The sequence below is a fragment of the Mchenga conophoros genome, linkage group LG9 (assembly GCF_057382185.1).
Source record: "Mchenga conophoros isolate Kocher_MC1m ecotype Shallow Benthic linkage group LG9, M_conophoros_male_GT1.1, whole genome shotgun sequence".
NCBI lineage: Eukaryota > Metazoa > Chordata > Actinopteri > Cichliformes > Cichlidae > Mchenga > Mchenga conophoros.
The window spans coordinates 35,581,008-35,593,629 of record NC_140534.1 but is presented as its reverse complement, the minus strand read 5'-3'; the positions used below and the strand labels follow the sequence as shown (position 1 = coordinate 35,593,629).

Sequence of the window (12,622 nt, the reverse complement as noted above, 5' to 3'; positions counted from 1 at the left end):
TAAATGACAATCAACAATACAAAACCTAACACTTAGCATGATCCTGCATTGGTCATCGTACGCTGTGTGTTGTAGACTCACATCTACATGTAGTACCTGTGTTGTGTCATTAGGGGGCGGTGTTTTAAATCTGCTGCTGCTGTTGGTCATTCAGACGTTCCTGTTAGACAGAAATAAGAGTCTATGAAGAGCTTCTTTGTAGTGAAGTCTGATGCCTGGACTTGTATGAAAACCATAGCAGGGTTTGAAATAGGGCTGGGCAAAACGATAATCGATGAATTTTTCAGTCTGAAGCAGAAGCTGCTCCTGGATGCCGTCGTTTGAGGTGCTGGTGCATAGCCGTCGTGCTTTTCTGATAGGCCATTTCCACCTTACAAAGCCGGGAAACGCCTGCATCACTTCCTTTTCTGTTCAAATATCCCCGTACTGTAGAACTGCGTGTTCGGGTGGAGTGATTTAAGTTGGCTGCGGCTGCCTCACTCATGTTGCCGCTACTCGCTGCCGCCGTGTCTGTTTTGAAAGTGATGACGCATCGACGCACATTTTTTTTTTAGGTCAACGTACTTCACATGTCGACGTAATCGATGACGTCGACGCGTCGTCCCAGCCCTAGTTTGAACATCCTCAGAGCAGCAGTCAGATCATTTTAGATGATCAGACAAAGATTTTGGAAACACTTGAATGTGTTTTATGCTCGTTTCAGTTCTTCTGATGTTAGCGAGGATATTTTGGACCTGAAACTGAGAGACACTCAGCACTTTATCATTGAACTCAGCGATGTCCAAAAGGCCTTTCATGCAGTTAATGTGAACAAGAGCCAGGGTCCTGATAACATTAGTGCAGCATGTGTCCTCTCTTTGCAAAGAAGCTGTCGTGGTTCCTAGGGCTGGGCCATATTATACCGTTCACGGTAATACCGGTATAATGTTAGGCAACGATAGGAAAATGAAATATCGCGATAGAATGGGAGTAAAACGCGCATGCGCAGTGCCTTTGTTTTCATACGCACATGGCCGATTGTTGAGTGAAACAGATGAACCAGAATTGGTTTGTAAAAATGGTGCAACTTCCGTGATGTGGAACTGGTTTGGTGTTTGTCCGTCAGATACACAACAAAGCACATTTTTTTTGCAGAACATGCAAGCGGCCGTCGTTATTGTCGTATTTGTCGGACTAAGATGCTCTTAAATCTGGGAGTAATCTGGGTCCTAAACTCCGTATTCTTCAGGTCAAACAACACTGCAGCATCACTGAGAGTTAAAAACTGTCTAAATTCTTTCATCTGTAATAAAACGATCAGCATTGCTGCTTTACCAGGTGTAACTATAAAGTTTAACTTCCAGGCATCCATGAAAACAAAATGTATTACATTTAACGGAGTTAGAAGTTAGCAGGAAGCTAGCGGAAGTTAGCTCGCTAGTTTCGCTAGTTACCTAAGCATGATATAGCATGTTCTGACTGAGAGATTTCTGAAAAAAATCAAACGTACAGCTCTGCTATCACTTCCAACATAAATGAAGACAGGAAACTAAACAGCAGTGACGTTTGTAGGGTTACTGAAGTTGGGCTAGCTGGTATATAATGATGTGCTACGTGATCGCTAGCGACACAGCTATGTTAGCATAACATAAACAGTGAAGCTGGAGGACGAACACTAACACTTTTCCACTTATAAAAGTTAACGTGAAGGTTCCTCATGGTTAGAGACAAATGCAATCGCATGGCAGGATGCTGTAAACGGACCAAACTTCAGTCAGGAGAACAACTGAGATAATCCATCCACAATACGAGGTTAGTCATTAATATACTGCAACAACATGGGAATAGAGCAGCTGCCAGAGAATTCAACATTAATGAATCAATGGTACAGAAGTGGAGGAAGCAAGAAGAATGAGTTTAATAAAGTTTGATTTATCTGACTGCTTTGTTTCGCTTAATGTGCCATATAATCCCGTGCACCTTATGGTCCAAAAAATACGTACTGCACACTGCAGTTTAATGTTGCAAAGCACCTCTTTTTAACTTCAGTGGATATTATACATGGTTATGCTCAGGATATGTCAGCCCATTTCTGCTGGAAATGCCTTTTGGTTAAACTTTCAGCAAGGAATTTGCATTTGCACTGTTACATTTTTATAAAGCTTTAATGTACATAAAAACCAGCTTCTTGTTTAAGTGAAAATAAATGGAAGGTTGTCTTTTTGCGCTAGTAATGTTGTGGAGTTGTATTTTGTCTCGCATCAATTATATCGTCGGTTATATCGTTATCGCAAATTTTCAAATATATATCGTGATAAATATTTTTGGCCATATCGCCCTGCTCTAGTGGTTCCTGTCCCTAAATCTAGTCGTCCAAAACTTCTAAACAACTTCAGGCCTGTTGCCCTCACCTCAGTTGTGTTGAAAGTCTCTGAAAAACTCATCAGAAATGTGATTATGAAGAGACTGAAGGTCAGCTGGATCCAATGCAGTTTGCATACAGGCCCAACAGAGGAGGACGCACTTTGACTAAATCTGATTCTTAAACATGTAGAGAGTGAAGGGACTTCTGCAAGACTTCAGTTCATCAATTTTTCTGCAGCTTTTAATACAACACAGCCCATATTTTAATTAAAAGACTTTTAGAACAGTTTGAAATCAGGGAGAACCTGGTGGGCTGGATTTGAGATTTTCTAACTGACAGGTCACAAACAGAATAAATGGGGTTCTGTCTGACCCAGTGTTCTCCTCCACAGGTTCTCCTCAAGGCTGCGTCTTATCACCCTTATTATTCACTCTCTATACAAACATGTGTCAGAGCAGATATGAAAACAGGGTCATTATTAAATATGCAGATGACTCTGTTATTGTCAGCTTACTGAAAGAGGGTGAAACCAGCCACGGTCCAGTCACTGAGGATTTGTTCAGTGGTGGGAGGAGCAACGTTCCCTCTAATGTTTCATGTGTCTGAGCGAACGCACAAAACTCCCTCCTTGGACCACTGTGGTCACGCCAGCATCACGTCCATCCAAGTTACATGTTTATTAAAGTAATCAAATTACAGCATTTATGTTAGACTACTTTTAAGTAACTGCTTTATCCCACTTACAATGAAAATTAAAAACAATCTTGTTCCTGACCTGTAGTATGTTAACACTATTGGAAGGAAAAATAACTTGAACTCCAATTTTGAAAACACAACTTTCTTTTTTCTTTTTATAAAGCTCTGACTGTATTCTGAGTCTGTGGTCTGGGAGAGAGTCTGTAACTCTGTCTGCAAGTACAGTAAATAAAGACCAATGTTGGGCAGTTAATTATATAGTTCTTCAAAAAAGTTACTGAGTTATGCAGAAAAAGTTTTTTGCAGCTGTTTATCTAAAAATGCAGCCAAGGCGGTTTTTTGGGTTTTTTAGATGTTTATTTAGTCATTTTTGGGGTAATAAACAAATAAACAAACAAACAACATGTTAACATTCTCTGTCATGAGACCATTTAAGACAGGAAAGGAAACAAAAACAGACCAAGATTAATATGATAGCATGTCGTATAGAGATTTATAGCTTCATATTAGTAATGTTCCAAAGGTCTTGTTCATTCAGGATCTGGCCACACAGTTCCTGGTAGAAGATCTCCATCTTTAGTTGCAAGCTTGCTGTCATTCGTTCCATTGTATGAACTCTTTTCAGTCTCTGTTTCAAGATGTTGTTTAAACAAACATTTCAAACTATTTACAGAACAATCAGCTGTTCTGCATCAAATCTGATGCCACACAAATTATTTGTGCAGCTCCAAAAAATAATTTCTGTCCACTATGAGATGAAGGAGAACAACAGCCTGATACCTGCAGGCCTGACAGCAGCAGATGTATCACTGCTGTCTGTGAAGGTTCTCAGTCATCCAGGTCATCGTGGTCAAAGGAGTTTGCAAAGAAGAGCGTCTGGACTTCTTTAAGTTACTTGAAGACGTTTCACCTCTCATCCGAGAAGCTTCTTCAGTTCTAAGGTCAAATGGTGGAGAGTCCCAGATATAAACCTAGTGGGAGTTTCCCCCCACAGAGGGACAAAGGACCCCCTGATGATCCTCTAAACGTCTGAGCCAAGGTGTGAAACTGGGTGTGGGTCCCAATCAGCCAGAGTTTCGGGTGTGTTCATTGTGAAACCTGGCCCCACCTTATCATGTGATGTCCTGAGGTCAGATGGCCCAGGATGTGAGTGGGCGTTAAGGCGTCTGGGAAGGATCTCAAAACTGGATTATAGATGGCAGACAGCTGGTGTCGTAAGCCCCGCCTCTGTTCAAAGATGGTCGCTCACAGTGGACATAGATGCTTCTTTCACTCCTCTTTCAAACCATCTGTCCTCTCTGTCCAACATGTGAACATTGGCATCCTCAAAGAGTGACCTTTGACCTTTAGATGCAGATGGACTGCTGAGTCTTGTCCTGTGGAGGTGGCTCTTCTGTGTTGTGCCATGCGCTTGTGAAGTGGTTGTTTGGTCTCTCCAATGTAGAGGTCTGAGCATTCCTCGCTGCACTGTACAGCATACACCACATTGTTAAGTCTGTGTTTTGGAGTTTTGTCTTTCGGGTGAACCAGTTTGTGTTTGAGCATGTTGCTGGGTCTGAAATGCACTGGGATGTTGTGCTTGGAGAAAACTCTCCTGAGTTTTTCTGATACAACGGCTACATAGGGGATGACAATGTTGTTGCGTCTGTTCTTCTTATCCTCCCTCGCTGGTGTCTGATCTTCTTTCCTGGACCCTACACCACCGGGCAGAACATGTTTGTCGAAGCCTGAAGGGAAAAAGAAGGAACACACACATGTAAGGGAAGCACTCAAAACGTGCGGCTATCCTAAATGGGCGTTTATAAAGTCAGCAAAGAGGCACAGAAAAGAAGACCAGACACCAGCGAGGGAGGATTTTTTTTTATTGAGTCCATTTTATCTTTTGGTTCGGTCAGAGAAAAACTCACTGAGTCAGATAGTGAGACGGTCCAGTCGTCTGATAGGTGAGTCACAGTCCTGTTTGACCTCCCTGTACTCTAAACAGGTACAGAGGATGTCTGTGAAGGTTCTCAGTCATCCAGGTCATCGTAGTCAAAGGAGCTTGCAAAGAAAAGCGTCTGGACTTCTTTAAGTTACTTGAAGACGTTTCACCTCTCATCTGAGAAGCTTCTTCAGTTCTAAGGTCAAATGGTGGAGAGTCCCAGATTTAAACCTAGTGGGAGTTTCCCCCCACAGAGGGACAAAAGGACCCCCTGATGATCCTCTAATCGCCTGAGCCAAGGTGTGAAACTGGGTGTGGGTCCCAATCAGCCAGAGTTTCGGGTGAGTTCATTGTGAAACCTGGCCCCACCTTATCATGCGAATTCCTGAGGTCAGATGGCCCAGGATGTGAGTGGGCGTTCAGGCGTCTGGGGAGGATCTCAAAACTGGATTATAGATGGCAGAGAGTTGGTGTCGTAAACCCCGCCTCTGTTCAAAGATGGTCGCTCACAGTGGACATAGATGCTTCTTTCACTCCTCTTTCAAACCATCTGTCCTCTCTGTCCAAAATGTGAACATTGGCATCCTCGAAAGAGTGACCTTTGACCTTTAGATGCAGATGGACTGCTGAGTCTTGTCCTGTGGAGGTGGCTCTTCTGTGTTGTGCCATGCGCTTGTGAAGTGGTTGTTTGGTCTCTCCAATGTAGAGGTCTGGGCATTCCTCGCTGCACTGTACAGCATACACCACATTGTTAAGTCTGTGTTTTGGCATTTTGTCTTTCAGGTGAACCAGTTTTTGTCTGAGCGTGTTGCTGGGTCTGAAATGCACCGGGATGTTGTGCTTGGAGAAAACTCGCCTGAGTTTCTCTGATACACCGGCTACATAGGGGATGACAATGTTGTTGCGTCTGTCCTTCTTATCCTCCCTCGCTGGTGTCTGATCTTCTTTTCTGTGCCTCTTTGCTGACTTTAAGAACGCCCATTTAGGATAGCCGCACGTTTTGAGTGCTTCCTTTACATGTGTGTGTTCCTTCTTTTTCCTTCAGGCTTAGAGGGAACATGTTCTGCCCGGTGGTGTAGGGTCCTGATTACTCCAAGTTTGTGTTCCAGAGGGTGATGGGAGTCAAAGAGGAGGTACTGGTCCGTGTGTGTGGGCTTCCGGTAAACTTCGATGTTGAGGTTGCCGTTCTCTTCAATGTGCACAGCGCAGTCCAGGAAAGGCAAACAGTCGTCCTTTGTGTCTTCCCTGGTGAACTTGATGTTCTTATCCACAGCGTTAATGTGCGCAGTGAAGGATTCCACTTCTTGTGTCTTGATTTTGACCCAGGTGTCGTCTACATATCTGTACCAGTGGCTGGGTACTCTTCCTTTGAAAGAGCCAAGAGCCTTCCTTTCCACTTCCTCCATGTAAAGGTTGGCTACAATAGGTGACACAGGGGAGCCCATGGCACAGCCATGTTTTTGTCTGTAAAAGCCTTCGTTGTACTTGAAATATGTAGTGGTGAGGCAGAGGTCTAACAGTGTGCAGATCTGATCGGGTGTGAAGTTGGTCCTGTCCTCCAAGGAGCTGTCTTCTTGTAGTCGTTTTCTGACAGTCTCCACGGCCTCCGTGGTGGGTATGCAAGTGAAGAGAGAGACTACATCAAAGGACACCATGGTTTCATCTGGATCCAGGGTAAGTTTCTGGACCTTGTCGGTGAAGTCGGTGGAGTTCTTGATGTGGTGTGGGGTGTTCCCCACGAGAGGAGCAAGGATGGTAGCAAGGTGTTTAGCAATGTTATAAGTGGCTGAGTTTATGCTACTGACTATGGGTCTGAGTGGGACAGCTTCCTTGTGGATTTTAGGAAGTCTGTAAATGCAGGGTATGGCATCCCCTGGGTAAAGGCAGTGATATCTAAGGCGGTCAATGATTTTGTCCTTTTCAAAGTCTTGAAGGCAAGCTATAACTTTCTTTTTGTGGCTGCTTGTAGGGTCTCGCTTTAGGGCTTTGTAGGTATTTTTGTCACTGAGGAGAGTAGTGATCTTTGTATGGTAATCTGTAGTGTTTAGGACCACGGTGCATCTTCCCTTATCAGCTGGTAAAACAGTGATGTTGTGGTCTTTGCTCAGGGAAGCGACGGCCTTCTTTTCCTGTATCCTGGGCTATCTGATCTCAGGAATTCACATGATAAGGTGGGGCCAGGTTTCACAATGAACTCACCCGAAACTCTGGCTGATTGGGACCCACACCCAGTTTACACCTTGGCTCAGGCGATTAGAGGATCATCAGGGGTCCTTTTGTCCCTCTGTGGGGGGTCATTCCCACTAGGTTTATATCTGGGACTCTCCACCATTTGACCTTAGAACTGAAGAAGCTTCTCGGATGAGAGGTGAAACGTCTTCAAGCAACTTAAAGAAGTCCAGACGCTTTTTTCTTTGCAAGCTCCTTTGAGGTACAGAGGATGGCTTTATCAGCTAGAGCAGGGCGATATGACCAAAAATATTTATCACGATATACATTTGAAAATTTGCGATAACGATATAACTGACGACATAATTGACACTAGACAAAATACTTTACAACTCCACAACTTTATTAGTGCAAAAACCATCAATGTATTTTCACTTAAACAAGCAGCTGTTTTTTAATGTGCTTTAAAGTTATATAAAAATGTAACAGTGCAAATGCAAAATCCTCGCTGACAGTTTAACCAAAAGGCGTTTCCAGTGGCCGACACATCCTCAGCATTACCATGTATAACATCCACAACACTTAAAAAGAGGTTATACACACACAATACGGTAATATTATGTTGAAGAACAGCACGTATCACTCCGCGAGGCTCCGCCTACGACAGCCGTAATGCTCCCACAATCCATCAAGCGGTGCGGCTTCGTAGCTCAGCAAAGTCGTACTGAAACATTTCGAGCGCCGTGCACATAAAATCGTTTCGAGGTCAGTAAACACAACCAGAGTTCATACATAAGGCACACGGGATTATAAGGGGCTCTGTCGACTTTCAGAAAAATCAAAGGATGATTTTAAGTGCGCCGTATTTTCCAAACAACACGGTAATAACGACGGCCCGCTAGCATGCGCTACCAAAAATAGTGCTTTGTTGTGTGTCTGACGGACCAACATTATACCGGTGTTACCGTGAACAGTATGAGACGGCCCAGCCCTATTATCAATTCTTAAAAATGGCTCCCATCCTCTACGGGGTGAATTTCAGCTTCTTTCCTGAGAACAGAGGTTTGTATTTCAAGATGCAGGACAAAGCATTGTAGAAACAGCTTTGTCCTGCTGCTGTCACTGAACTCAATAAGAAGAAGAATGATTTTTGATTTGAGCCGAAATGTTCAAGTATGTTATTGTGAGGCGTTTTCATTGTGTGTTTGAAGGGATGATATCATTTTTCTGTAAAGTAAATTTACCTGTGGGTATAAATAAAGTAACCTTAAAAACAACAACAAATATCCAGAGCAGTCACCATCTGAGCTTCTCCTCTTTGATCTGTGATGCTTTTCCTGACTCCACCATCGCTCTGTGTCTGTTTCCTCTTTAAGCAATTTATCAGCTAGTGAACAACTGTGGGCTGTTATTGTAGAGTGTGTGTGTGTGTGTGTGTGTGTGTGTGTGTGTGTGTGTGTGTGTGTGTGTGTGTGTGTGTGTGTGTGTGTGTGTGTGTGTGTGTGTGTGTGTGCGTCATTAAGTCTCCTTCAGCTCTGTGAGTTCATCATCTCTGTGGTTAATGAGGAAATAGTCAGATACACAAACATGGTGAGTGAGGATGAGGGTGCTGAGGAAGACTCTGGTTCAGTGTGGTTAAAGTGTGATGTACTGATGAGTGACAGTGCTGTGGTTCAGAGTGGGGGTCAGAGGTGAACCAGCTGTGCTCTCTTACTGCCAACAGTGGGACAAACTGAGTGAGAAGACACTGCTGACATCTGGACTGAACATGTGTCAGATATGTGAGCTAACGCTGAAGTCCCAGCAGCACATGGAGTCACTTTCATTCCTGCTGCTCCTAATGAGGAATGTCTGACTTCATGTCCTCATTAATCACAGAGCTGATTGTTTAGTTTTTACGCCGTTACCTCACAGTGTTTGTGTCCGTACGCTGCGACCTTCCACACCATTCCTTTGTTGACACAGAGCAGCTCCGTGGATCCCAAATCCAAGAGTGAAGAGCAGATTTGAAGTGTGTCACATCCATGCAGTCACAGCTGTTTCCATCATGTTTGCACTGATAGTAATCCTGTTCAATGACACGTTTCATATCAGTGAATATGTTCTTTAGGACGTCCACTGTCATGTTTAAGTGTCCTGCTGGAAATCAAACCATCCATGAAAACCCTTAAAAACCATTAAAAAATGACACTAGAGTCTTCCTCTGCACCTTCATGCTCACTCACCATGTTTATTATGGCAGTCGTACCTGACAGCAGGTAGCAAACAGAGATCATCTTTCCAGCTGGAACTCTTCACTGAGCTGAGCTCATTCAAAATGTCCTGGAGTCAGATTCAAGACAGGAAACAGTCCAAATGTGTGTCTTCACTCTGACTCTGGATCAGATCTCAGGGACAGACTGTGGACATTATGGAAGCCTAAATGTGACACAATCTTCCTCCTTCATCTGCAGATTAAAGCCAAACAAAGATTCTCATTAAAAGTCTGCAGGTCTGAGAGAGACTCAGTCGTTGTGTCATGTCAAACACAGTAAGAGGAGCTGAAGCACAGATGTGAAGAGCAGATGTTCATCAGATTATGACTTCACTCTGTTTTGTCTTCATGTACATTCAGTCTGTGTTTATAATGCAGATTTGCTGCTTTTATAATAACACATTTTATATTTTCTATCATCACAGACTGACTCAGTGTGGACTCTCAGAGTCTCACTGTGAAGTTGTGGCCTCAGCTCTGAAGTCCAACCCCTCCCATCTGACAGAGCTGGACATGAGCGAGAACAACCTGCAGGATTCATGGATGAAGCTTCTGTGTGCTGGACTGGAGAGTCCAAACTGTCGGCTGGAGACTCTGAGGTGAGTTCACTGACTACAGCTGTTGTTGTTTTTCTATATTTCAGGTCTTTGAGGTTTGAAACTTTCTTTAGTTCCTAAATGTTCAGGATGTGTCTGAAGACAAACATGAAGAAGTTTGAGTGCTTTCAGAAATGTTGTCTTTCCAGAGTGAGCAACAGTTTTTCCTTTTGGCTCCAAACAGAAGTGACAGACTTGAGCAGGGTTCATTTAAAGGCTGACAGAAGTGCAGTGGTGACGGGGAGATGTTTGACAGGACAGTGTCTCAGCCTCCACAGGTTCATGTTGGGCTCCATCAGTCAGTGAAGATGAAGTCAGTGCTGATGAGGCTGTAGAGTGTGTGAGGGATGTGAATGAGGATGATGAAGATCTGATGGTAGCAAATAAAAACAGGCTGCAGAGACTTTGAGCTTGTGTGGAAACAGAGAGAAAAGAAAGACATGAATGTCAAAGCTAATGAAGGTGAAGTTAGGATGATGTTCATGTATCAGAAGCTGATCTGGCTGCTACAGAGACGACCCACACAGCTGCTGTGGTGAGGTGTGTGTTAAAGCAGAGGAACACACAGCAGCCCAACACAGGCCCAAACGTGACAGCAAAGCAGGATTCAGGCTCTGTGAGAGGATTTCAAACAGAAGCTGGAGAAGAGAAAGGACTCTGTTGGAATGACTCAGGAAGAAGGCAGCTGAGACCAAGTGTGTGCATGGAGCCCAGTCTAACATTCATTTATACACTAATGTACAGAAGTGAACGGGAAAATGAATCCATAGTTTCAAATGTAGAAATAGTTCTGTTCATTTACAGAGTTTAACACAGTTCATGAGGAAATGTTCAAAACAGCAGCTGAGAAGAAATCTGCTTCACAAAGTTGGATCCAATTCTGATAGTTTGTGATGCACTTGAACGCAGCGTGAGCAGTTCACTGCCTAACCCCACAGAGACTGTCAGTCTGGACTTTTCTTTATTTCTATTGGCTGTCAGTGAGATTTCAGAGCAATCAGAGACTGTGAGTCTGTGTATGAAGTTTAATTCATGTCTTTGTCCTGTTTTTATGAGAAATGTACGACTTTAATGTGAAACATTCAGAGTTTTTTCTCTTGTTGTGTTTGTTTGAAGCTGCTTCCTGTTGGCTTCAGCTGTTTGGAGTTTCCATTTTCTAAACTTCTACATTCTGAACCTTCTTCAGCTCTGAACAGATGATGAAACACTGAATGATTTCAAGCTCTTTGTCTAATAAACTTACATCTTTCATTCTTTATACAGATTGAAGGACTGTGGTTTGTCAGAGATCAGCTGTGATTATCTGGCAGCAGCACTGAAGTCCAACCCCTCCCATCTGAGAGACCTGGACCTGAGCGACAACAACAAGCTGCAGGATCCAGGAGTGAAGCATCTGTGTGGTTTCCTGGAGAGTCCAGGATGTGGACTTGAAACTCTGAGGTCAGTCAGCATGTTTTAGTTGTGCTGAGATGAATATGATGTGAAAGTTGTGCTGACACTAAACTGCAGACATCAGGCTGATATTATACTGATCCACACTGAGGATCTTCATGGTAAAGTCTGTTTTCTTCTTCTCTGGTTTAGTCCATTGACTGCAGCAGAACAATGTTCACATTTCAAACAGTGAGACTCAACGTATGGCCCGCGGCCCACACGCGGCCTGCCCACCTTTCCTGATTCAGAGAGAGGGGACCCTGATTAACTGTGTAGCTTCTTCCTCACAGTTCTAAGTATCAGACACAACAATGAATCATCCACAGCTGACTGTCTTTAGCAGGTCAAAGGTCACGGCAGGAATTCTTGCACATTTACAAACTGACACTGCTGCATGGCATGCTGGGTAATGCTAGCTGCTCAGGTATGGGCGTGCTAATGGCTGTGAGGCTCCGTGGCTGCAGAAACTGAAGAAGAGAAAAGAGAGGTGGAGGATGAAGAAAAGAGGCGGAGATGAAGCAGAAGTTTAGCTCCAGAGAGGAGCTTTCTGTGTGGGCGGGGCTCAGGCAGCTCCGCCCACACAGTGACAGTGAAGCAGGTGAAGAGAGAAATGAAGACAGCAGACAGGATTTGATCAGCTGATGTACAAACATGTAGAATGATGGTGGCAGCTACAGAAACAGGTCCATACAGACTGAAGCGTGTCTCCTTTGCATCGTCCATATTTGATACTGAGAGTTTCCAGAAGAGCAAACATCAAACACGCCTCCAAACATGTGACGAGTCAGACTGACATCATTTCTACAGAGAACAGTGTGAGCTCTCAGCAGGTCACTTCAATAAGAAGGACAAACAGTGCAGCAGGAATCACTCAACCCACTAACAGTGTGTTCACACTGAACGCGATAGACGCGAACAAAACGCCCCTAATTTGACGCATCACATTCGCACCTCTACGCGTGTCCAAGAAAAATCCTTCGCGCCTCAAAATATCATATTTTGACGCGCGTGAACCGGAAATGTGGGAGGGATGTGGGAGGAAGTTTTGCCAGACGGTATCTTTGCAAGATGGCAGCTATCGAGCTAGCGCTTGAAGAGAGAGTCTCCCTTCTCTATGTACTGTGGAGAGCAGAGTAGCGGCGTAAAAGACGTCCTCGCCGTACCTGGGTCCATCAGGTCCTCCAGAGGCATGAGCAGTTTGGTGAGTT

At 44.0% G+C, this 12,622-nt stretch overlaps 1 protein-coding gene across 7 annotated transcripts in view; it reads left to right on the top strand.

Annotated features, from left to right (window-relative positions):
- LOC146567800 (NACHT, LRR and PYD domains-containing protein 12-like) overlaps positions 1-12,622 on the top strand; it is a 42,398-nt gene that overhangs the window by 7,791 nt on the left and 21,985 nt on the right. For 6 of the 7 annotated variants that reach the window (XM_085285670.1, XM_085285672.1, XM_085285674.1 and 3 more), the window contains exons 7-8: positions 9,810-9,983; positions 11,244-11,420. In XM_085285670.1, coding sequence (XP_085141796.1) covers positions 9,810-9,983; positions 11,244-11,420 — 351 coding nt within the window. The remainder of the gene's footprint in view (positions 1-9,809; positions 9,984-11,243; positions 11,421-12,622) is intronic. The other variant, XM_085285675.1, reaches the window with a different exon arrangement.